Raw genomic sequence first — 25,555 nt, 5'->3', positions numbered from 1 at the left:
TTGGAACTAACTCCTTCCTTCTGTTGGTACTAAACTCTACGACAGTGATGCAGAAGTTGGCGGCACGTGTGGGATGCAGGGCCGATGATGCCGTCGAACCACCTTGACGGGCTGAGCAGGGGAGAAGTCGAGGAGTGGCTCAAGAGGGTGAACAAGAGGGAGAGGAGGAGGAAAAGGAGGAGCAAGTGGAGTTCGGTCCCTCCCAGCTGCAGGACGCTCCACAATCGTTGCAGGGGCCATCTCGACCACAGCACAAGAGAGCTCATGTTTCCGACTGAAGGTACACTCCTGATCAGCCTCGCGCTCCAAGCGGTAGGAAGAAATAGGTGTCACAGTCCATAGCCTTTTTAGTTGTGATCTTGTGAACCTATGAACTTATATTTTGTGAACTTGTGAACCTTTGAACCTATATTATGTGAACTTGTGAATAGATGTGTGATGGATGGATGGATGTGTGTTGGATGGATGTGTGTTGCCTGTGTGTGTTGTGGATGGATGGATGGATGGATGTGGTCTGTGCTTGCTACTTGCGGCTTGTGAACTTGTGAATGGATGGATGGATGTGTATGTTGGCTGTGTGTGGATGTGAACTTGTGAATGGATGGATGCTTGTGAACTTGTCAATGAACCTGCTTGTGAACTGCTTGTGTTGGCTGCTTGCTGCTTGTGAATGGATGGATGGATTGCTGGAATCTGTCAATGGATGGATTGCTAGAACCAGGGCTGGATCTCAGCGCCAGCGAAAATGGCGCTGAGTAGACAGAGCTCAGCGCCATTACAGCTGACGCTGAGAGCCGAGCCAGGGACTAATTAAGCAGGTCAGCGCCAAGGAAAATGGCGTTGAACCATGCCATCTCAGCACTCGAGACCCGCCTGATGCCATCTCAGCACTCGAGGCCCGCCCAACACAGGAGCGTTGTTGGGCGGGCGCCCGACCGGAGCGGCTCAGCAACTAAGTGCCGGATGTCAGCGCCAAGGGATGTGGCTACGTACCACTGTTATGTTGTGTCTTTTCACTCCGTGATAGACTTCTTCCAACTACTAGCTCCAAATAATCTATATTCAACTATAGAGTATAGTTAACTACTAACTCCAAATCATCTATAGTCAATTTAATAGCTAATTCATACAATAGTTACCTATAAACTAGTAATATCTGGTCCCATCTATCATACACACATCGAGTCTTGTAGTCTACTATTGTACCTGCTCGGAGATCGAGGTGCTCAATGTCTATATTAATTATATGGATTACCGATAGCAAAACAAATTTAGGTATCATCTTATTCTTTTTTATGTTAAAAGCTAAAGTTAGTTAGTTAATTAAATTTAGCTACTGAGTAATTTTTTTACAAGTCAAGGTTGTGAAGGTTTTACAAGGAAGCTCAGTACAGATTGCAGGGTTAAAAGGAGGAAGAAAAATAGAAAATACATCTTGCCAACGGAGAGCTACAGCCCTATATATTGTTGTTGTTTGAGGCGCTCAGCACATAGCCGAGCTTAATTCCTGCTTGCATCCTCGCGGAGTGTTGGAGATCGAAGGCTGCTAATTAATTACGAAAGTTGTTGACATCATGTTGATTGTTCCAGAGCGATCAGCATCTATGAATAATTCATCCTTATGTAGATCTAGTAAACACTTTACGTAGGATAAAATCGCCATCTAAACCGTCGAGGAAATGGATTTTCACAGATTTTAATACTGGGGTTTTACGATTGAGGAATGGGAATGAAACTGGACAACTTTTCTTTCACTCTGTCGCTCCAACCAAGCGTGCAAACAATATTCATATTTGGACAGGCAAATCAACATGGGCCGCAGGACACACATTATGGGCCGCGCTTGAGCCCCATTCCCGTCCCAGGCCAGCCCAGACTTATAGGCTGCACGCGGGCTAAGGGTGCTCCGGCCCAACAGATACAGGCCGCGCTCCAGCTGGAAAACGACGATAGGATGCGATTGCTTAGTACGGACCGACGATTAAAGTTGATTGATTTCTGGAGGCAAAGATTTTACTTGAAAACATTTTACTCATATATATCCCTGATCTTTGCGCTTTGACTGACAAAACAAGTTACTATATATTACTATTGTTTTATTTTAAACCCAGTGAGACAAACAAGTTCAGCAGCATCCAGCATTATATTCCAGTTAGGTGCTAAAATACTGTAAATCATCACCCCGGCCGTGAGGAGTACAAATGAAGAACATGCCAGAATCTGTAGGAGCATTATATGTAGATTAGCATATATGTATGCAGATCCAGCTAATGAACTGAAATAGTTGACAAGATGCATTATTAAAAGACTCTTCATTTGATGGATATATATTGAAGCATGCATGCATGCAGTAAGGTACAATGCAAGCAGGTCCTCTAAGATTCATGCATGATTCGTCTGCCCCTCGTCCCGTAAAGGAGACAGATCAAAATCAACCCTCACACTCTTACACTAGCTATAACAACGACTATCAAACCGCGACGAAGCAACTGGTAAGCAGATAGTAACAGAACGGAGGAGTAACATGCATTTCTAGCTCGATCTCTCTGACGACGACGAATATTGCAGATAGCAACCGCAAAACGAGAGCCGCAGATCGACGGATCCATCTCTCCATTATTATTGTGGCATCACTTGACGTTGATCCACTCAGTGCACCCTGCATGCGAATGCACAATACATAGGCAGATTAACAATTAATGGTTAATTAAGCTGCAGCTAATAACACAGATCAAAATCGTAGTAGTACGTAGTAAATATCATACTGATGGTAATCAACTATAATGAATTACCTGGAGCAGTCGGTGGAAGGGCTGATAGCGTAGGGGATGTTGACGCCGCACTTGGAGGGGATGCCGGCGACGAGGTCGGGCCTCAGGCCGCCCATGGCGCTGGTCTGCTGCTTGAGGCAGGCGCAGGTGGTCTGGCGGTCGGCGGTGGTGGCGGCGGCGGAGTTGAGGGTCCTGACCCCGTCGCAGCAGCCGCCGGTGGGGGCGGACACCCTCCCCGTCGCGTACATGATGCACGGCGCCAGCATGCTCACCACCTGCCCGCATGTCACAGCGCTCGCCGCCGGCGCCGCCACCAGCAGCGCCACCACCATCACCGCCGCCACATACTTATTATTCGCCGCGCGAGCCATCGATCGGTCACACGAAGATCAAGTTAAGTTGCTGCTTAATTAGCTAAGCGCAGTACTATGCTGGAGTGGAGTGTGGTGTGGGTGAGTGAGGGAGGGGTAGGGAGAGGGTTTATATAGGGGTTTTGGGCCAGCCGGAGATCGATGATAGACCTATAAGTTGGAGTTGGTTTTCATCCTAGAGAGTAATTAGTGAAATCATGCACCCACGCTTATGTGCTTCAATTCCCGGTAATTTTTCAAGAAGCGCAGTGTTTCAATCCTAGAGAAAAGAGGACTTCCGAGTCCGAGTGTCCGACACATCAGTTGATACCTTACACGTGCAGTTACATGTGCAGGGCGGTGGAAAGCTAAAATTAACACTGCGTGCTTTTAGTTAACTGTACATATGACTTTTGATCTCATGAGTTGGTGGTTGTTGAGTTGTTTCATTTACTACTTGCCAACTTTAATTTGCAGTACCCTAATTTAGGATAAATTCATGGCACCTGCATCCAGCCATCCGGAGAGAGTTTATATATAAGTACTCCTTCTGTCCCCTAGAAATTTAACATTTTACTTATATTGTTTGACCATTCGTGTTTTTCAAAAAAATTTGAAATTATTATTTATTTTATGGGTTTGTTGGAACCATGCCACCCTATATTTGCAAAATTTGAGATATGCCACCCGTATCTCAATGACATGTATGACCCACATGAGTCAATGACATATGGGTCAGAGTGGCATATCACAAATTTTGTAAAATTTGTGTGGCATGGTTCAAATTGTCCCTTATTTTATTTGTGATTTACTTTATTATTTAAAGTACTTTAAACCCAACTTTTTGTTTTTATATTTGCACAAATTTTTTAATAAGGCGAAAGGGCCTGTTGCCTAGTGGTTACAAGAGCCTCAGTAGCACTTGAGGTCCTGGGTTCGACTCTCCATGGGAGCGAATTTTCCAGAATTTATCGGCATTGTGCTTTCAGTGGTAGGCGACGTACCCCTGGACAGCGAGGCACTCATAGGGGTAGGGTGAGTAGGGTGAGTGCGCGTGCGTTGTGAATGTTTACGTTGTACTGTGTAATTCTAAAAAAAATATTTTTGTACCCCTGGACAGCGAGGCACTCATAGGGGTAGGGTGAGTGCGCGTGCGTTGTGAATGTTTACGTTGTACTGTGTAATTCTAAAAAAAATATTTTTTTAATAAGACGAGTGGTCAAACAGTACAAGTAAAATATCATAATCCCTTATATTAGGGGACGAAGGAACTATATGCTATTACGGCGGTTTACATATAGTGTGAGCTACTACGAGTATTTGTGTTTAAGGATAGTGGAACATGCCCATAATCTAGATAAAAACGACATGCACAAGCAGCCGTGGATTCAGAAACCAACGTGTATACATATTCTGCCCTGCAGAACAGTGAGAGTTCGTAGAGTCTCCAATATTACACCATAACAATAGTAGATAATTTACATTGTGAATAGAATATTGCAACAGTAATGACTTAATGGCAGTATCATTTTTATGTATGGCATATATACAAAATACAATTCACAAGCATACATATTAAAAGACAGGTCTTTAGAAAGATTGACATTTGACACGCAGCTTCAATTCCATCTGTGGGCAAACAGAGCAATGGGTACTCCACTGTTGAAGGAATCCATGTTTATTGAATGAAAGCCACCAGCTTCATTTATTTGTAGCCTATCGATTGGGCAGATGGATCAGCAGCTACTTCGCAAATTTCTCCTTTCATCAGTGTGACCATACAGATACAGTAATGTGCAGTGCTTGGTCCTGGTGCAGAGCTATAGCAGCCTGCAGCAACCTGATCGATCCATTAATTCATCCAGAGACGTCGCCTAGCAACGTATACTACTCTGTTCATTTGATCCTCATCTCGATAGGTCAGATCAAACCTCGCATGCACATGAATGGCATCAACTCCATGCTCCTAATGTCACCAACCAACTACATGCCTGAAATTAAGAAAATGATAGGGAGTACTAATTAATTTATATGGAATTAAGGAGATAAGATTAGATATGTCAATGACAAAGGAGATTATAATTTATAAGATTAGTCATTTTATATACCTTCTTGCCCCTAATATTCAGCTCTTACTGAGTCTCCAGAACTGTTTTCATTTGTGCCCATATAAATTTCCATTGCTCCATATACACCGAAACTTAAAACTTTTACTGGAATGTCGTTCACCAGCATTGTATAGCAAATATTACAGTTACCATCTGGCAATATGAAGCCAAGAAAGAATGCATTCTGCAATCCTATTTGTGTTTGCCCATCTGGATCAGCTTCTCGAGCTCGTCACCATGGTATTTAACTTCCACCGAAATACTACTTGCTTTGGTACTTGCTGAAAATTCCACCTTTCATGGGCTACTGATCTAGCGAAGCGTTCGCATTGAAATCACTTCTAGGCAGAGCACAGAGTTCAACTTCATTCTCCTTTTCTGCATTTCAGTAGCCAATTTAGCCAGTGCAGTTTACTGACAACAGACACTCAGTGGAGTAGACATCCAAAATTTCACATATTGCAATGGAAATGGATAGAAACCCAATATTTTCATTTTGTCTGATGCATGTTGGGAAACAATACACTTCTCCAAAGTCCTAACCACAATGATTGTGACATACTCAAAAACGAGGACTCTCAGTGGAAAAATCCAAGGCATTTGATGGAACAGGCACATTTCAGCACAAGAAGAAGGTTATCTCCCATCTGCTGTGCATCAATACATTAATAGTTTAATACGACTCAAAGTTCTTACGAAATTCACAGTTCAGCAGTCTTCACTTTGAGAATTAGCAGCAGTATTGTCCTAAACATCACAGAAGGTAATTTTAGAAAATATGAAATTATGAATAAACAATATTCAGATAGATAAAAAAGTTACTTGAGAAACGTGAACTCACCCGTTGGAACTACAGTCTAGAAGTGGTAGCAAAGTGGACTTCTGGAAATGAAGCTGAATATTACACTGTACAGCTTGCGGCGGGTTTATTGGCTACCTAAAATTAACTTGGCTGTTTGCAGCATGCTTTGAGGCATTGTATCTGATCATCTCTGTTCTCAGATACTCAACTTCACTCCATCTCTGCTTCTGCCCAAACCTTTGGTACTGAGTGATATGAGTGAAGGGGCAATGATGTGAGCAATTCTTTTGCTGCCAGTTATTCATGTCTAAAACATTCAATTAGCCCGGATTCATGATTCAGTTTCAGAAACATTTGTTGTTGATCAACAAAACCATTCAAGCAACGGTATCGGTTAATTTTCCAGTGCCATCACACATATGTCCATCTGGAAATCTTAAGATAAACAAGCATGCCATAACAATAGCTATAATTTGCCCTTCTTAACCCTTCTGTACTTAAAATGACTTGACACCAAAATCAAGATAAAAATGAAGCTACCAACATTAAAATTATTGGAGCTACAGCCCAGCAAAACTCAAGAGCTAGGGCTTCTAGAATTAAGAATGATCATTATTTCCTATAGTTTCAGGCAGATGTATTGCTTACATTACGTCCATTTGACTATGTGCAGCATGCTTCAAAGCACTGTTGCATCTGACCTTCATTCTCAGATGCTCGACATCATCCCATCTCTTCGCTTCTGCATAAACATTTGATATTGTGACAAGTCCTCCATTATCAGTTAGAATCAACTCACGAAGTTCATGAAAAAACATGTAAGCAAGATCGATGTGCCCATGCACTCGGCAAGCTGCCAACAACATCTTCCACAGAACAGAGCTTGCTGTTGAAGGGTTTTCTTTAATCATCAGATAGGCTTCTTCAATTTTTCCATAGCGGCAAAGCATATCAATCATGCAGCCATAATGCTTAACATCAGGAACAATTCTGTAGTCCTCAATCATGCTATTAAAATATTTCCTCCCCTCATTCACTAGGCCACCATGGCTGCAGGCGGTCAAGACACCCAAAAATGTGACAGGATTTGGCTCAATCTTCATCGAATCAAAGAGCTCTAGAGCCTCACGTGAGCAGCCATGCACAGAGAAACCAACGATCATCGCATTCCAGCATGTAATATCCCTCATAGACATTCTGTCAAAGACCTGCTTGGCAAGATCCAACATCCCACATTTTGCATACATATCAATGAGTGCATTGCCAACCAAGCCATCAGCTACAATGCCCTTGTTCTGAAGGTTTCTGTGGATGTTTGTCCCCAGGTCCAGCTTACCAATCTTTGCACAAGCCCCAAGGACTAGTACAAGTGTAAGCTCAGTAGGTTGAATGCCATTCTCCTGCATTTCTTGAAAAATCCCCAATGCTTGGGTATATTTGCCGAGCTTTGTGTAGCCACTGATCAAAGAGTTCCATGATACAGCATCCCTCTCTGGCATTTCGCTGAAAATCCTTGCAGCCTCATCCATATACCCGATCCTCACATTTCGCACGATCTCAGCATTCCACCATGACAAGTTCCTCACTGGCATGGCCTGAGACACGCGGTCTGCACCCATCCAATCTGCAGCGGCACGATGAGCCCCGACCAACGCATTCCAGGAGACGGCATTCTTGTCAGGCATTTCATCGAACGCCTTCCGTGCATCCCCGAGGCGACCGAACTTGCCATACATGGAGACGAGCGCATTCCGCACATAGCGATCCTTCCCGCAGCCAAGCTTCAAGACACGGCAATGCAGCTCCATCCCCTTGGAGACGAAGACCGACGCGGCACTGGCGCGAGAGCTGTGGTTGAATGCGCGGGCGCAGGATTTGAGTAGCGCAGGGAAGGTGGGAAGCGGGGTGGGGAGGGAGCACGAGGAGGCATGATTGAAGAGGAGGAGCGCGGAGGACGGGGCCTGGGAGGAAGAGAAGGCGACGATTACCGGGCAGACGAGTGACGGCGAGAGGACGGCCGGGGGTGCCTCGAGTAGGAGGGAGAGCGCCGACGGCGAAGGCGGGAGGCGAGAGAGGAGAGCGGAGAGAAATTCAGAGCGGTGGAGCAGGCCGAGCTTGGCGAGCAGCGCGTGGAGCTGGTGGCCGCCGGCGGCGCTCCGGCGAGGGAAGCGGCGCAGGAGGCGGAGGTAGGAGGCGGTCGTGGTTGTTGTGGAACGCATTGGTGGGCTCTCCTAGTGGGCCGTGGTTTGGTTAGTGGGCCAAGGAAACAAAGCCCACGAGATATTCGAGGCCACCGAATGGTCGCAGGGGGAAAGGAGGAAACCGTGGCTTGAAGCCGCAGGCAGAGACAGCGTCGTCTTGTCCTCTTCGTCTTCGTCTTCCTGCCGCCGCCGAGGAGCCGAGCAAAATCCAATAATAATCCATCATCGGAGACGAGCACGAGCACGAGCACGCTCATCAATCATCGTAAAGTGACTCATCGGAGGAGGCGTGCGCGAACAAGGGGAGAAAATTCCACCTTTCCTTTTCTTTTCTTTTCCCCCCCTTGTATTCTCTTATTATTAAAATCCCAACCCCGTAATCCGTACCCCACCCACCCGCGCCCATCGCCGGCGGCGCCCAGATCGCCACCGATCGCCTCCGCCGGTGGGCACCTCTTCCGCCGCCTCCTGCATCGCCTTAATCCCTCTTCTAGCGGCGGTTGCTCCACGTCTCCGGAGGAGGGAGGGAGGGAGGAGGCAACTCGGGGCGTTGGACCGGGCTCCCACGGCGACGCCCATGGTTGACAACCAGGGCTGCTCGCCGGCGCTCGAGCCCGTGCCCACGCCGCCCAACCCCGACCCCTCATCCATCTCGCAGGAGGCCTGGGATCCCCTCGAGGCCGCCGCCGGAGCCGTCGTCGCCCGGATCCAGCCCAACCCGCCCTCCGAGGACCGCCGCGCCGCCGTCATAGCCTACGTCCAGGGCCTCCTCAGGTTCAACGTTGGCTGCCAGGTTCATCTCTTACTTTGCTCACGCCTGCCTTTCTAGTATTCCGCAATAACTACTACTCTACCTTTCCTTTGTGCGTCAATGGCATGTCCACAACACCTAGTATGAGCTTACATGTTAATCTTATTCAGTCATGTAATTATTCCCTCTCGATCATTTCTATGTAGACAGCTGCTCTGGGGTGTTTAGGAGGATTCTTTTATTACTGTTTCACATGTTGTTTCCATTCTCTCTTTGGATATGGAAATGTAGTCAGGACAACATGCTACATACATTGTTGCCTCTGATTTGGCTAATTACCATCCTCGGAGTTTCATATACCTACACTGTGATGGCCCAAGTGTGATTTTGCTAACACTAGCGATAGCGCCAAACTGATATACAAGTTCATATCAATACAAATTGATAGAGCCAAACTGATATACAAGTTCATATCAATACAAATTGATAGCGCCAAACTGATGTACAAGTTCATATAAATACAAATACTTTCCGCGGCCAGGGTCACAGGTGTTAAATGTTTATTCCCTATGAATGTTTTGATATCCCTTGTCATAACTGGGCTTGATTTTCAGCAGCATAAATCTGATAATCTACTTATGCAAACAATAATATATCGACACATGTTAATGTCCTGCATTTAACGACAGTTAACTTGCCGGTACTGGGTTGGAGAGTTGGGTATATGGCATATGCACTTTAGTATCCTTTTTTATGACCTGGGTCTCCATAGCTTGCTCATCTTGTATGCTCCTTATGGATAAGTACCTCTTCTCTACCATATCTGTGCTCACAAGAAAATGGAATAGGGAAAAGTCTACTGTAACACCTCCAGACCGTGGCTGGAAACTGGCATAGTTTTTTTTAGTTTAGTAAGGAGTACTTCCTTCCTGTTATGTGGTTAGTTATTTTGGATCTTTGTCCATGTCAAACACAAGAGATCTGGTGACCATAGTGTATTTTAGGGGATTTGTAGAATATTCACTGAACAACTATAGACCATGTACGAGGCACCCAAAAAAAGGAAAACGTGCCTGTATGCAATCTTGCATTAGCACCAAAGCATATGTTCCGATATCAATACTACTTTGCCAAGTATATGTTACTGTCTGGTGTGTGTCCACCATGTCTAGTATCAGCAATCAAGTCATCCACATCGTTGCTCATACTTGTTGTTCACGGACCTGTTTAAGCTACACTATGTGCGGATGGAGCTAATATCAAACTGTTAATTATGGCAATAATAGCCATCAAACGCGTACATGGTCTATTCTTTGATGTGCCAAAACATGCCTTTTCAACCTTTGTTTATACCTAATTACTAGAATTACTGTCGTGCACAGATGCACTTGGTAGATCACGAATTTTCAAGACAAAAGTGAACAATAAAAATAGAAAAGAAGTCAAACAAAAAAAAATCAGAAAACAAGCAGTTTATTGCTTTATTTCAATCCAATTCTTAACTGGAACCCTTAGCCACTGTGAGGTGTACATCTGACAAATCAATACTGAAAACTGCATAGAAAATTTAGGTTTATTTATTTAATATCGTTCATGTAATATGTGATACGTTTACTACCTTGGCATCATGTTCTTTAGGAGCCAAACACATGTTCCAATGGTGCATAACATGCTCACTGCTAGTTGTTCTATGAGGAGTGCTCCTTAGTGCTCAACCCTAGGAATTGGCATGGCATTAGATAGGCATTATGGGATTCTCTGATTTTGTTGTGACTTTTGTACAATACTTGAAAAAGAATTATTGCTTGCGCTTTTAGTCCTCTGCGAGCACTGGTCTGTGTGTGTGTGTGTGTGTGTGTTGAATCATCCGACATCGTGCTATTAAAAACTACAACTTTAACCTTTTTCTTTCTGTAAAGCACAGGTCTTTCCATTTGGATCTGTTCCGTTGAAAACTTATCTTCCTGATGGAGATATTGATTTGACTGCCTTTGGCCATTCAAGTGATGAAATTTTAGCAAAACAAGTACAGGCTGTTTTAGAATCAGAAGAGGCAAGGAAAGACGCTGAATTTGAAGTCAAGGATGTCCAATATATTCATGCAGAGGTTTTTCTCTTGATGCTCTTTGTTTTTTAGTTTATATATTAGTTAGTGTCTAATTCATATGCGTTTATGTTTCTGGTAGTGGTGTCTACTTATGTGTGCTTATCTATTGTGTTTATTATATAAGATCACATGAAACCATCCATGTGATTCATTAATACATGAATTCTTTTATTTTTTCTTTTACTCCCCTTCTTATAGTTGCAATCAAACATTTCGCACTATTCTTATCCTACTATAAAACGGGAAACAACAATAGAGAAATCCATCGTATTCACATGACATCAATGAAGCCTGTGCATATCTCAATATTTCACTGCTAGCAATAAAAATAAATAGTCAATATTGATCAAGTAAACTTTCCACCACTGTGCTCTATTGTCATTTAACAACTAATGCATGCTTCAACATAGATTTACGTGTTCTCGCACATTGTTAATGTTTCTGATGGCATCTTGTTTGTCTAAAATAAGTCTTTCTGATGGCAGGTCAAGTTGGTGAAATGCATTGTTCAAAACATCATTGTAGACATCTCATTCAATCAGTTTGGTGGACTGTGTACCCTTTGTTTTCTCGAGAAGGTAATGTTTGAAAAGTTGCAACAAATATGCAGTTGCCAGTTCTCTTCCTTAAACTGCAGATCTATCTCGGTCTGATTTATCACAAGCTAGGTCCGTTGTACTTCCTTGTGTGGTTCAACAGTTGGAAGATGATTTCTTTAAGGTCAGACTGCTCAGGGGAAAATATATCTATAACCATTACATTTTGCAGGTTGATCAAAAATTTGAAAAAAACCACCTTTTCAAGAGAAGTATAATGCTGATAAAAGCTTGGTGTTATTATGAAAGCCGCATTCTTGGTGCTCACCATGGATTAATTTCTACCTATGCATTGGAGATATTGGTGTTATATATTTTCCATCTCTTCCATGGAACATTGGATGGTCCACTAGCTGTAAGTTCTGACTTCCAACTATTCTGCAGCATTTGTAAAGTTCTTGTTTCTGACACCCTACATACGTTGCCATAAATTACTCTATGTTTTCTGCAGGTTCTCTATAGGTTTCTGGACTACTATAGCAAATTTGACTGGGACAATAAGGGTATAAGCTTGTATGGCCCTATTTCCTTGTCTTCCCTGCCTGAGCTAGTTAGTAAGTGGATGTGGTCTGATATGTTACCTCTTTTTTTTGTGATTGGAAGTTTTCTTTTTTCATTGGTCATGCAAACTTTATTTTTTTTCACAGCTGACTCTCCAGACACTGTTAATGATGATTTTACTATGCGAGAGGACTTTCTCAAGGAATGTGCACAGTGGTTTACTGTACTCCCTAGAAACTCTGAGAAAAATACTCAGGTCTTTCCCCGAAAATTTTTCAACATAGTGGACCCATTGAAGCAGAGTAACAATCTAGGGCGCAGTGTCAGCAAAGGTTTGTTTCTTACATCTAGATCATGCGTTTTGATGGTAGGATTGGATGATTAGTCTTGGAAATATCACAACTATAGTCAATTTTGGAAAAATTGATGTGTCAACTTGTTTGTTGTAACTTCACAGTTGTTTTCAAATTCATCTTCATCCCATGATTGGTCACTCAGGGAAAAATGCTTGTTTACTTGTCAAATTTTAGTACTTATGCTCCAGATAGCTTAGTTTTTGGGCATTTACTGTGCGTGCAAAAGGGATAAATTGTCGCTGCGCCCCCTAGTTCACAAGCTATTTATCCATGGGCCAAGAGATTTTAGAACAATTAAGCACAAAAGAAACTCTACGCCACTTAACTAAGCAGTAACACTTAGTACATTGGATATTTGCATGCCAGTGTATGCAACGTGCCCCTGGACCACCTTATTTTGATACCATACATGCTGCTTACTGACATGCTGTAAGTTAGTGATTCAATTGTTGTTTGTTATATGGGTATTTGCTCACATGCATAACTTCCTTTTGCTATACTGCACAATTGCTTATGTGCATTAAGCTGTTGCAGTGCTATTTGTTTACCTGGCCTGATCCCGTTGTGCAAAGCACAGGTAACTTCCTCCGGATACGCAGTGCATTTGATTTTGGTGCCCGGAAGCTTGGAAAGATTCTTCAAGTGCCTGACAATTTTACTGTGGATGAAGTGAATCAATTCTTCAGGAACACATTGAAGAGACACTGCAGTAGGGTAAGGCCAGATGTGCAAGAAATAGCTCTGGACTTCAATGGTGAAAGAGCCGACAACGATAGTTCGCCTTTATACAGTAATAATTCCTTTGGTGATCTATCTGATGAGTTCAATAACATCAGCATTTCAGATTCCAGCAACCATGGGTCGCTAAGGCAAAATGGATGGAATTATGTGGCTGAGAACAAGGAAAGGAAGTCTGTTTCTGGTGGCTGGCTGGCAAGCAAAGCAACAAATCCTGCAGCTACTAATTCAACTGGTATGACGAATGGCAGTGACTCTTGTGAGCCTGCATCACCATCAATTACCGGAGCACATAGCTTGCCATCTGAGGAAGGTCATGACGCACTGGATCTCTTTAATGAGTCAGAAAGTGGTACGAAGGCTGGCATAAAGTATGACACAAACCCATCACACCATGGAATGTCAACAGTGAGTTACGCAGGCAGATCCCACCAGTCCTTTGAAGAGGTGGATAATGATGATAGAGGTACCATCGATAGCAATTGGTCAGATCTCACTGGAGACTACACAACAAATTTTAATAATCTTCTCTATGCTCAAGGGTTCCACCAAGATTATCCAATGAACCAATATTATCCATTTGGTCCAGTGTACTATCAAATGCCTTCCCCACCACCTGCACGATATCAGAATAGGCGATCATCAAATGGTCATAGCAGAAATAATGTGTATGGATATGCTGGTACAAATGGAATAGGCCCTGCTCCTTGTCCACCAGGTTATTTAATCATGAGGCGATATAGTCAAATAGATGATTCACATCGAGCTCGTGGAACTGGCACATACTTCCCTAACCCAGTATGTTCCTCCTTTCACGATCTTATGTTCATACTATTAAGCGTATTATGCACATAGAATTCCCTGAGCTTTGTGAACCATTTAAGAGTCTAGGTTTGGCACAAGTGGTAGATAATCCACCTTCTATATAACTCAAATTGCTAAGGAAGATGCACATTTGTGAATAGTATTGTCCTTATTCTTTTAACAAGTACAACTTTAAACTTCATTTTGTGTGAACTTTTGGCACTTTTTTTCACATACTATGCATATCAATGCATGAATCAATAATTTACTATTCCCTCCGTCCCAAAATATAGCAACTTTTGAACAGATGGGACACATCCTAGTACTACGAATCTGGACAGACCCCTTGTCTAGATTTGTAGTACTATGATGTGTCCCATCCATTCAAAAGTTGCTATATTTTGTGACAGAGGTACTTTGTAGTAGAATTTTTCATTGTTGGATTTGGCCATATCATCTATAGAATTGGTATAGAGCATACCCCCATTAGTTTTATGTTTCTGCTGCAGAGCTTTTTTTCATTTTGCAGGGTTAGCCATTATATTTGTGTCATTTTGAGGTGCTATCTTGTGTTTTGCTGACTTTGTTCACCTTGTTCGATTTCTAGAACTTGTCCAAAGACAGGTCACCTTCTGGACGAGGCGGAAGGGGAAAAACTCATTTCCTGTCACATAACCATCAAAGACCACACCACTACGGTAGAGCTGATATGTCAGCAGATTTGACTCCTTCGGAGGAATTGAGACATGTTTATGATCCTGATGCAAATGACTTGGGAATCCCCTCTTCACTGCACATATCAATACCTTCTCCATCTTCGGAAGCTCCAAGGGAAATTGTGCATGGCAATGGTTTTATTCAGCCTCCAGCTAAGAAACTTGAGTTTGGGACCTTGGGAGCATTGCCTTTGGAAGTTACATCCCAAGAGCTTGGTATTAACAGATTGAATACTGCTTCTGACAGCCAACCTTCTGCATCTGCAAGCCCTATGTCTCTGGCACATAATCCTGGAATTAGTTCTAATCAAATGAGGTAAGTATGTTTCGTTTTTTTAGCTGTCAGTCAGCAACGTGTCAACGCCAAGTGTTTATCAGAGTCATGCCATAACTAATAATTTCCTAAAGAGAAATTGCGGTCCACATGCATTTTCCAAAAAAATATGGTATGGCAATCATCAGTATTTTCAATCTAAACATGAAAAGCATATTTACCGAAAATGAAAATGCTGTTTTCCCCTCTTTTCCTTCATATTACCTCATTCACCTTGTAACTTAACCTATTCAGTTCTAATGAATTTTTAAGAAATTATGTTGCATAATTCCTCATTAAACAATTTACAGGAATGCTCAGCCATATCATCTCAAGGACAACGGTGATTTCCCACCGCTATCTAGTTGATGCCATATAGTTAATTGCATATCAGAGGCAACTTGGTCCAAGAAAGATACTGATAAATGGTGCGAGCGCTTGGTGCAACAATAGCAGGGGTTATTCCGCAAGACAAACATCATCCATCATGTACATCCTATCATTAACTTCACATTCTCCTATCTTCAATTCACCCTTGCTGTTGCTTTCCAAAAAAGAAAGAAAAAAAAACAGAAGGCTGATGCATCGCAGCTTGCTCTGCCCTAACATTCCCTGCAAAGGAAATATGGAGGAAAGATAGAAGCACAATGTAGATACTTATGTTCTCTTTACCTTTGTCCCCTTGATGAGGGAACAAGTGTGGTAAAGTCAAAAAATGCTAGAAAGAGGGTGAGCTGTGTCTTGCTCTGTTGTTTTGACCTCATGAGCATTCCAGTTACTGGAGGGCTCATTGAGTGTGCTCTGTTTTGGTTTGGAGAGGCCTTCTGTTGAAAGGCCCCATTGTTTGAAGTAACATTTGCTGCCTCAAGCAATGGGTAGTTATAGGGGATAGATATGTACGAAACTTTCACTAGATTTACTGTCTTCATAGAAGCAGTTTAGTTAGTCTATACTAGCTCAGAGTAAAAATGATCCTTTTACTTTGCCTGTTGTGCTTCACATGTCTTTTTTTTTTTGTAACTAATTTGACTTGTAACATAGTTTTGCTCTGCTGTTGTTAGCTCGGCTCCAGGTTAAGAGAAAGGGGTATGATTTTGAGTAACACAAGCATGATTGCTATTTACGTTTTGATTAGCATAGTTTTGCTCTTCTGTTAAATCGGGGTAGTCATTTAGCAAGTTTTTCATAGCTCCATGTCAGTAAGATCCTAATGTAGTGTTGAGATGGCAAAGTCTTGAGATGTTCAGTCGCCACGTAAGCAAACCAAGGTGGTTTTGGTTTGAATGGGATATAAAATGGACATCTTGAGAAGTTTGAGGTCGTGAAATGTACGCTTTTGTAGTTTAAGGTCGATTTCTAATCTTTTTCAAGAGCTTAGGTAGTAAAGCAGACTAAAGTTGAAGTCATGTCGCTTTCAAGACGGGAAACTTCAAACTCTCGATGGAACTACAATTAGACGAATCATGAACCCCATCTTGATAAAAGATAAGACTGTCAAAGCAGGGCAGTACTCAAGGACATGTTTGGAGTTTTTCATTGGATGATTAGCCGAAAAAATTAATTACCGCTAGTCACTGACGCTATTTCTGTTATATGATTTCACACTAGATGCCACTCTACGTCGTAGCAATCTTACAATTATTTCTATAAAATATTTCTGATGGTAGCATTAAACTACATGAATTATTGTATTGATACCCAATTATGTCACTTATATTTTGCTTTGGTGGCTGGGAAATAAATAGATTTGGCAGATCAATTATTGTAGTCAACTTCAGAAAGCTGAAGAAGTCAAAGCTCAGCTCGCTAATGTGTATGGTCCTTCGTTCTTACTTTAGGGTATTAATTTGGGTTGACAAATGCTCCTACTAGAGTTTAAGGGTAGGTTACTTACCCTTTGTCTAACTCTGAGGGGCTGAAGAAAAATGAGCCTAAGATGTATATTTTGTCTCTGGACTAATTGACGGTATAAATAATTCTCGTTTCGGAGTACAATTCTCGGTAAAATCAAGAAATTGTGGCACACGTGTTTGTTTTCCAGCTCTTACATTAGCTTTTTATAAGTACGAGGACAAAGTAAAAAAAAAATCAGGTTCATTTCCACGAGAAATACTTGTGATATTATGAAATTTATGTACTGCCCTTTTGTTTAAAAAAAGTTATTGTCTCATGAACAATTGAACGTAAGTTCACAAAATCCATAGAAGAATGAACCATTCACAAAATCCATAGAAGAATGAACCAGCCAATTCTTATCCTGGCGACTGATGATGTATCATTCTCTAGGAGTCCTTTTCCTTTTCTCTGAAAAACGCACCAAAATTGCATTTAAAAAATGTATAATTGAATCGTTGACTTTGTGCTAAATCTGTCGCAGCATTCTGCTAGTGGATAATACCTTTTGATCTTTAGATCGGATCTTTCTGAATTATTGAGAGACAAGCTGATTGTCATCGGCCATCATTGGGACCCAGATCCATTTTGCCTGTTCTCATTCTAAACCACTCGTATGCTGAGTTTTTGTCCTAGTGTCATGAGAGCTGGGATAGAATTTTTCTAAAGTTGAAATGGCATAGCTCCTGCCCGCTTCCTAAAAAGAAAGAGAGAATTTTTCTAAAGTTCCAAATGGTTGCAGCAAGATAACTTGTCAGTTTTTGTTAGCATGAGTGTTTTGACATGCATAATAGACTCCTTTCTCCCAAATCATGCGCTTTCCTATGTGTATAAAGGTTAACATAGTTTGAAGGTTCGTATTGTTCCTTTTTAAGAGAAACAAATATGAGTATATATAAGCTTAGTCTCTTTTCTTTTCTTTCTTTTTGTTTTGTTGTTCCTTTAGTTGTGGACTACTTGAGTCTATGTATTCCTGTAATCCATTATCTAAAAAGAAAAAACCTAACAAGTACTCCTCAAGTAGTCTGAAGATGCTTACTTGTTAATACTACTATTTAATTAGTTAATCAGGTGTCAATCTTAGGAGAAGTGTGTGTTCCGGTTGAAGCCGGTGGTGGTGTTACTAGCACCCTGGCCTACAAGGGAGGTTGGACATGACAAGGACTCCAGGAAGGAGAACCTGAAACCCAAAATGAAGATAGAAAAAGGAAAAGAGAAATGATCGTTTGTCTGAGTTCAAGATACAATATTCAGTCTAGTCAAGGAAAGGAATACTACCATTTATAACAATTTATTAGGCATGCTCTAAAATTTGTGAATACTCAAAGGAGTTTTTTTTTTTTCAAAATAAGAGTATATAAGATACCCCTGACATTGCTTAAGCTAAGATAAAACGTGAAAACAATATGTCAGATTTTTTACGAAAAAAATAAGCAAAGTCAAATACGGATCATGTGAACATATTCTGAAAATTCAGTTGTGGTTGGTCTTGTGCTGTTCCAACGTAACCAACCTTTCCTCCTCTTCCCTCTGCACATCTGAATTGTCAAGCAACCACAACTCTTTCCATCCTCTCCAATCTTAAGCAGGATAACACAACGAATTCTTCCTTCCCATTCCCATTCACAATCCTTCCTTATTCAACAATTTGTCTGATACTTGCATGCCCACAGGCAGCTCAAAAAGCTAGCTACTTGTTTCTGACTTGCATCATTTCTACATAGATAGCTCAAAGCCTCTCAAAATCCTGCATTTCTTGCTCAAATGGATTTTTCAAGGCATAGATTCTTCAAATTCAGATCAGCAGCTGTCTCCTTCCTCTCCATGTAACTAATTTCAAGCTCTCAAGATCAGCAAGTTCAGCAATCACCAGACTAGCTAGGCTCACTCCTTCCACATATAGTCACAGCTGCTCTCATCAATCAATCTATTTTTCCAGCTTCCAGGTGACAATCGAGACCTGAATTTCTGAACTTTTTTTTCCCTCTCGTCACTTCGTCAGTAGAAATCCAAGGTTTATATTCCTCTGTACTACTACACAACAGAGTGAGCGTAGTACGTGTCTCATCAGCATCAAAAAGTGACATACTGCAAGCACGCCACAATTGAGGCCGATTGATAGAATCGAATTCCACTCAAATTTGCACGGTGGAAGAGAATCCCCTGCGTGCTTGATTTGATCAGGATTTATATTGGAGGCATCCAATTCCATCACTCAACCGGAGCTGTCTGTCTGTAGCTATCGCCCTATTTCTGCTAGCTCGTGGCGTGCTAGTTTAATTTCTTCCAAAATTCTCCGGCCTCACCTCGCGTCGTGTCGCGTCGCTTGCGTTAGGAGGTGCCTAAGTAGTGGCTTGTCGGCGTCAGATGAGTGCAGGGCCGTGCTGCTCGGAGGCGCCCATGGCGTGGATTGACTGCTCCCTCCTCGCCTGGCTCCTCTTCCGCGTCGTCTTCTTCTCCTGCCACGCCAAGCAGTTCAGCATCTTCTAACACTCGATCTCAGCTAGGCTGAAACCACATATACTCCAGCATATATACACAGCAACTGATTAAGTAAGCTGTTGCTCGCCGACGGTGGCCGAGCATGTCCGGTGCACGGCGGTGCGGTGACCGGAGGTCGGAGAGAAGTTCGGTGGTGGGCGACAACAGGAATGGATACGTCGAGACTGACCCAACTGGTCGCTATGGCCGGGTAATTTATTTAGTTCTTCTTGCAATCTGAACTTGCTCACTTTCTTATTCCAAAGAGAAATTTGACTTGTTTCCTTTCAAAGTTCAATATTATCATGATTGCCAAATGATCAGCAAGCAATTCCGAGCTATTCAGGGTCAATTCAGTTCATTGCTTTTTTTTTTTCGTTCAAAAGAAAAGAAAAATCAGTTGGTTGCTTTTGATTCTACTTGAACATGGATTGTGCCTATCATGCACGAGTTTAGTTGTTCAGTTCTATCATGTTCTTTAGATGTGGGCTGGTAATTAGTAATTACATTTCAATACACGTTATAAGCATCAGTTAAAACATGTTGGCTTCATTCTCTTTCAGAAAAGCATGTAGGCTTTATGTTCTTTAGCATAATTTTCTAGAGTAGATTCCATGTTGATGTACACATCGGAGCTAACACCTCTAAACTATGCAAGACACAATTATTGTGTCTTCAGTACTTTCATCGTATCCATTTGGCTTTTGCTGCTATCTATGGGCTGCATAGGACAATTGAATACTCCATCCGGTTTCATTTTAATTGACGTTTCGGACAACGACACGGTTTACAAAATATATCTTTAACCTTATTTTTCTATTATAATATACAAAATAAATAAATGCATGTTTACTTTATTATAGTGCTTTGAAAGACAAATCTATATATGTTATTCTAGTTTCTTTAAACTAAATATTTTTAAAGTGATTGATGGTCAAAGTTATAAAAGTTTGGTCTCAGCCTTATCCAAAACGTTAATTATTATAGAACCGGAGGGAGTATTGCACATTGAAACATATCAGGTTTGAGGCTTCGTTATTAATCCTAAGCCATTGCTGTACTGAATGATGACATCGTTTTTTTCTATATTTGGTCAAATAACGGAAGTGCATCATAAATTTGAGATGATGAGCGAGAATTCAATTATGATTTCTCTTCCAATCCAATCAGGGAAGGTATAAGGTGTTCCTTATCAAACAAGCTAGAGTTGTTGTTTGGTTGGCATTTGAAGTTTCCTAATATGTTGGATTTGATCTGAATAGATAAGCATGTTCCATGTGTCAATATGCCAATAATCAGATGTTGAAAAAGTTTCAAGAGTGGAGTATATGCCCTGTCTGGTCATGCTCATGCCCAACGATTTGATACGATCCTCTCACCTTTTTCTTAGTGGGTTGAAGACGTATTGGCAACTTTATTAGTTCATCTTTTTTTCAGTAGTTTCTCTAGGGTTAGAGGTGTACTTAACCGGCAACTTATTTGTAGTTATGCGAGCTTTGCAAAAGTGTCTTACTTTTATAAATTTGACAACTATCCACTACTTTGAGTTAACTTTTTATATGTATAGTAATTTTAACTTTTGATCAGAAGTACTGGTTCTTTAGTGCTAAATTAGGGAGAGTAGTTAATTGAGGTGCTAAATTGGTTCTCGTAACTCAAAAGTGTTGATTTTATTTGACTAGAGATATTCTAGGCATTACTGTAGCAAAACCCGTTTGGAATCTGCATTTTTCACTTCAGAACATTATGAAAAGAAAACTTATAAAAGATTTTGAAATCCCATGTAAAATTAAATTTTAAAAGATGACTATAAATGCGCACTACAATAAATAAATAAATAAATAAAATTTATCGCATTCTCTTGAAGAAAAGCAATTCATTAATTGCACTTTCTAGTGTAGTAGTACAGTACACAAGAATATTGTTTTCTGACCATGTGCTCATGATCTATAAGTATATATTTTCTCTACATATGCAAGCATGTTTGTTTCAAAAACTTTTTAAAGTGCACGAAGTATAAAATATTTAGAATTTAGTGAAAGGAAGCATTTCGAATCAAAATTAAACTTGTCAATTCAGAATAAAGTAGTCTGGCTTGCTTGACAATATATAGATAAATTATTTCGCTACGTGTTAGCATGCATATTTCTGACATTTCAGAAATATCAGGATTTTCGGATCAATATTTCGCTTTGCACTTTCTGCTACTATTTCAGAAACTTGAGGAATTTCGCCCCCCCCCCCCCCCCCAATTTGAAATTAATTTGGCTGAAAAGAAAAACATTTATTAATTAAGCAAATTTTAATTAAAAAATTTAACGAAAATATGTTGAAATTTCAACCTTTTCGGCCTTCGATTTCCTAAAATTTCCGAAATTTCGGTTCTATCGAAATTTGTTCAAATTTTGTACTGTATACAATATGTGTGCAGTTGTCGGAGGTGCTGGGGAAGGGTGCGATGAAGACGGTGTACCGAGGGTTCGACGAGCTGCGGGGGGTGGAGGTGGCGTGGAACCAGGCCACCATCTCCGACGTCCTCCGCACCCCGGACGCCCTCCACCGCATGTACGCGGAGGTGAGCCTCCTCGCCGACCTACGCCACGACGCCATCATCGCCTTCCACGCCTCCTGGGTCCACCCCTCCCGCCGCACCTTCAACTTCATCACCGAGCTCTTCTCCTCCGGCACCCTCCGCTCCTACCGCCTCCGCTACCCGCGCGTCAGCCGCCGCGCCGTCGCCACCTGGGCGTGCGCCATCCTTCGTGGCCTCGCCTACCTCCACTCCCGCGGCGTCATCCACCGCGACCTCAAGTGCGACAACATCTTCGTCAACGGCCACCTCGGCCAGGTCAAGATCGGCGACCTCGGCCTCGCCGCCGTCCTCCGCGGCTGCACCTCCGCCCGCAGCGTCATCGGCACGCCGGAGTTCATGGCCCCCGAGATGTACGATGAGTGCTACGGCGTCGGCGTCGACGTCTACTCCTTCGGCATGTGCATGCTCGAGATGCTCACCAACGAGTACCCCTACAGCGAGTGCGACAACCCCGCGCAGATCTACAAGAAGGTCACCGCCGGCAAGCTCCCCGACGCCTTCTACCGCCTCACCGACGCTGACGCCCGCCGCTTCATCGGCCGGTGCCTCGTCGACGCCGCCCACCGCCCCTCTGCCGAGGAGCTCCTGCTCGACCCCTTCCTCTCCCCGCCTCAGAACTACGACGATCACAATACCGTTGCTCATGCCACTGCGCCGCCACCGCCACTGCCATTGGCGTGCAGTAATTCCAGTGAGGAGCAAGAGGAGGAGGAGGCGCCGGCAGCAAAGACGACGGGCATGGCGATCACCGGGAAGCTGAACAAGGAGCACGACACCATCTTCCTCAAGGTGCAGATCGGCGGCGGCGGCAACGTGCGGAACATCTACTTCCCGTTCGACGTGGCGAACGACACGGCGATGGAGGTGGCGACGGAGATGGTCAAGGAACTGGACATCGCCGACCGGGAGCCCACGGAGATCGCCGCCATGATCGAGCAGGAGATCGTGAGGTTGGTGCCAGGGTACAAGCAGCACGAGTACTCGTACGCGGATGACGACGACGATGATGACGTCAACGGACAACCTAATCCCTTCTACTACCTCTCCTCTTCGCCGACCTCCTCTCAGGGATCTCTCTGCGGAGTGGGGCCCACATCGTCAGAGGGGTTTCCTGGCCCACATGGAAAAGTTGACTGGTCAAGAGGTATAACAAAGTGTTTTCATCTTACTTTCCTATATATCAAAAATAACGTGCTATTCTAATCTAAATATGGTTCTAGCTATAGAAGATAAAAAGTTGGGTTTTCTACAAATCACTTGAGAAGGTAGAAGAAACTTGCATAAACATTTTTACATGCAGTTTGGAAATGATAAACATTTGTTCAGAAAAAAAAAGAAATGGTAAACATGACGTAGTAGCATGCATGCAGATGATAATATTGTGGCACCAACTTCCAAATGCATGTATACAAACATGTAGCATTTGTTCATTTGCCCAACTGCTTTTGTTCCTAGCTAGGCAAGAAATTAAATTTCCTAGTCACCATATATATGAACAGAGAAATTGGAAGTCAGACGTGCAAACTACTAGAGGTAGCTAGCTAGCAAGGTGGTTGATATATCTTTGTCCATTTGTCGTTGCTATTCGTGCCAATCCTGTGACACCAATACATGCGTCAGCATTATATCGATCGTTTTTGTTCCTAGTACTAGCTAGCGGCAGCTTACAGACAGCCATGCATTAGGTTCGTGCTGCTTAATTGTGGCTATATATCACTGTCACAATTGATCTCTGCAGAGACATTTTAGACGGATAAAAATTGCGTTCAGTTAGTCGTGTTACAATCATCATCCCGGCGGCCAGCAGCATAAATGTCAAATGGAATATTAGTCATGTAACATACACATCAATCATATATCCTAGGCACTATACATACACGTGGTATATATATAGCTCGCCATTTCACTGTCATCGACCGCATCTTTATTCATGTCCATTCATTTCATGCGCACATTATTAACCGCACTAACCAGCTAGTGGTAGTATTTGTAGTAGATGATGTTTTGAATTGACTAATCCGTTTGATTTGATGCATGGTGTAGATTACTGTTACTACCCTCCAAGCAGCGTCAGCGTCAGCGACGACGATGACAGTAGCACGAGCTCACTCTCTGCTGCAGTCAGCGCAATCAGCCTGCAGCAGCAGCATTGTTCGGCCTCTTCCAGCAGATTGGGGCCAGCATCTGCATCTGCATCTGAAGACGGAGGAGGACACGCCGGACGGCCACGGCAGCGAGAGGGCGAGGAGGAGCGGCGGCGGAGGAGAATGAGTCGGAACAGGTCGATGGTGGACATGCGGAGCCAGCTGCTGCACAGGACGCTGGTGGAGGAGCTCAACAAGCGCCTCTTCTTCAACACCGTCGGCGCCGTCCACGACATCGGCTTCCGCGACCCTACTGCTTACGGATCGTCGTCGTCGTCTTCTTCGTCACAGCATCGCCGGAGAAGCAGCAGCAAGGTCGACCACAAGCACCACTACATGTTCTGAATAAACTTTTTCAGAGCAAATTAGTACTCTAATTTGGTATGTACAGAATGATTGATCAGATGCAGAGTACGTAAGTGTGCAGCTAGCTATCTAGCCCGCGGCCACAAAATTGTGTATATTTGGAGAGAAGTGCATATATGAGTGTTGTTCATGACAATTTTGCCATGCGACATGTGAATGAATATATGAGTGATATTTGTACATATGGTATGAGTGATATTTTTCCCAAAATAGGTACCCCAGCATATGCATGCGCTGCTGACCAGAGTTTTAACTGCTGAACAGTTCCCCTCAATTGCACTCCTTTTGTTTTTAAGTTTCGATTTTGCTATTAAAATTGGCTCTCTTTTTTGTTTAAAGTGTTTTAAGGTTAGGTGAGTTTGCTGGTCGTTCTCCGAAATCTTTTCCAATCCAAGTATTTTCCCCGAAATTGATTGTGGAAATCACGAGGTGCCTATAAATCAAGCGCCTAATTTTTTTTTTCAAAAGTCGGGCGCTGTTTCACCGAGTAGATCGAACATGTTTCACTAAATAGATCGAAAATGTTTCGGTCTTTTAAAAAGTTGAAACACAACCAAATAACCTCATGAAACATTTCGCTACAACGTATGAAACAACGGTTTCCAAAAAAACCAGAGTTGTTTCACCCTATTTAAAAACAATGTTTCAGCAAATAGCAAAAGAATGATTCAATTCTTAGAAAAGTGAAACACGGTCAGATCGCTAGATGAAACAATTTGGTTCAACGTATGCAACAAACGATTTGATTCCCGTGTACATCAACAAATTACGTGTCCATCAAGATAGAAAATATTAAACAATATAAAACCCACTACAATATTTCGTCTATGCATAGTGAAACATCATGAGTACACTTGCTGAAACATTGTTGGTGGAACGAAAAGTGAAATGAATTCTCTTAATAAGACGTTTCCGTAATATATGGTGATTTGTTGTAACGGCGTATGTGGTGGGGATGACGCGG

General features: G+C 42.5%; 4 protein-coding genes across 4 annotated transcripts; 2 read left to right on the top strand and 2 right to left on the bottom strand.

Moving 5' to 3' along the window:
* Positions 1-2,297: 2,297 nt before the first annotated feature.
* On the bottom strand, positions 2,298-3,240 carry LOC127756993 (non-specific lipid-transfer protein 4). The gene is made up of 2 exons (XM_052282380.1): positions 2,793-3,240; positions 2,298-2,659 (listed from the first exon to the last, which is right to left on the bottom strand). Exons 1-2 carry the CDS (start codon positions 3,140-3,142, stop codon positions 2,650-2,652), a joined length of 360 nt encoding a protein of 119 aa, XP_052138340.1. The 5' UTR covers positions 3,143-3,240; the 3' UTR covers positions 2,298-2,649.
* Positions 3,241-4,515: 1,275 nt separating this feature from the next.
* LOC127757053 (pentatricopeptide repeat-containing protein At4g18840-like) lies at positions 4,516-8,322 on the bottom strand. Its single transcript, XM_052282474.1, has 4 exons — positions 6,680-8,322; positions 6,071-6,276; positions 5,230-5,976; positions 4,516-5,112 (listed from the first exon to the last, which is right to left on the bottom strand). Exons 1-2 carry the CDS (start codon positions 8,248-8,250, stop codon positions 6,228-6,230), a joined length of 1,620 nt encoding a protein of 539 aa, XP_052138434.1. The 5' UTR covers positions 8,251-8,322; the 3' UTR covers positions 4,516-5,112; positions 5,230-5,976; positions 6,071-6,227.
* A 46-nt stretch (positions 8,323-8,368) lies between these two features.
* Positions 8,369-16,113, top strand: LOC127757052 (uncharacterized). The gene is made up of 9 exons (XM_052282473.1): positions 8,369-9,025; positions 10,908-11,090; positions 11,576-11,668; positions 11,859-12,041; positions 12,138-12,240; positions 12,334-12,519; positions 13,121-14,079; positions 14,693-15,117; positions 15,426-16,113. Exons 1-9 carry the CDS (start codon positions 8,810-8,812, stop codon positions 15,481-15,483), a joined length of 2,406 nt encoding a protein of 801 aa, XP_052138433.1. The 5' UTR covers positions 8,369-8,809; the 3' UTR covers positions 15,484-16,113.
* A 2,452-nt stretch (positions 16,114-18,565) lies between these two features.
* Positions 18,566-24,773, top strand: LOC127757335 (probable serine/threonine-protein kinase WNK8). Its single transcript, XM_052282846.1, has 3 exons — positions 18,566-19,699; positions 21,920-23,225; positions 24,125-24,773. Exons 1-3 carry the CDS (start codon positions 19,592-19,594, stop codon positions 24,568-24,570), a joined length of 1,860 nt encoding a protein of 619 aa, XP_052138806.1. The 5' UTR covers positions 18,566-19,591; the 3' UTR covers positions 24,571-24,773.
* Positions 24,774-25,555: the final 782 nt, after the last annotated feature.

This window comes from Oryza glaberrima, chromosome 12 (genome assembly GCF_000147395.1).
Source record: "Oryza glaberrima chromosome 12, OglaRS2, whole genome shotgun sequence".
NCBI lineage: Eukaryota > Viridiplantae > Streptophyta > Magnoliopsida > Poales > Poaceae > Oryza > Oryza glaberrima.
This window is presented reverse-complemented; position numbering and strand designations above follow the sequence as displayed.

Bases quoted from the DNA above. Each gene is read 5' to 3' on its own strand.
- LOC127757053 (XM_052282474.1), bottom strand. From the start codon at position 8,250: ATGCGTTCCACAACAACCACGACCGCCTCCTACCTCCGCCTCCTGCGC. The intron at 6,277-6,679 runs GTAAGCAATACA...CATATCACTCAG, and splicing joins CATAGTCAAATGGACGTAAT to TACCAAAGGTTTGGGCAGAA.
- LOC127757052 (XM_052282473.1), top strand. From the start codon at position 8,810: ATGGTTGACAACCAGGGCTGCTCGCCGGCGCTCGAGCCCGTGCCCACG. The intron at 11,669-11,858 runs GTAATGTTTGAA...TACATTTTGCAG, and splicing joins CCCTTTGTTTTCTCGAGAAG to GTTGATCAAAAATTTGAAAA. The intron at 14,080-14,692 runs GTATGTTCCTCC...TTCGATTTCTAG, and splicing joins GCACATACTTCCCTAACCCA to AACTTGTCCAAAGACAGGTC.
- LOC127757335 (XM_052282846.1), top strand. From the start codon at position 19,592: ATGTCCGGTGCACGGCGGTGCGGTGACCGGAGGTCGGAGAGAAGTTCG. The intron at 19,700-21,919 runs GTAATTTATTTA...ATATGTGTGCAG, and splicing joins CAACTGGTCGCTATGGCCGG to TTGTCGGAGGTGCTGGGGAA. The intron at 23,226-24,124 runs GTATAACAAAGT...TGCATGGTGTAG, and splicing joins AAAAGTTGACTGGTCAAGAG to ATTACTGTTACTACCCTCCA.
- LOC127756993 (XM_052282380.1), bottom strand. From the start codon at position 3,142: ATGGCTCGCGCGGCGAATAATAAGTATGTGGCGGCGGTGATGGTGGTG.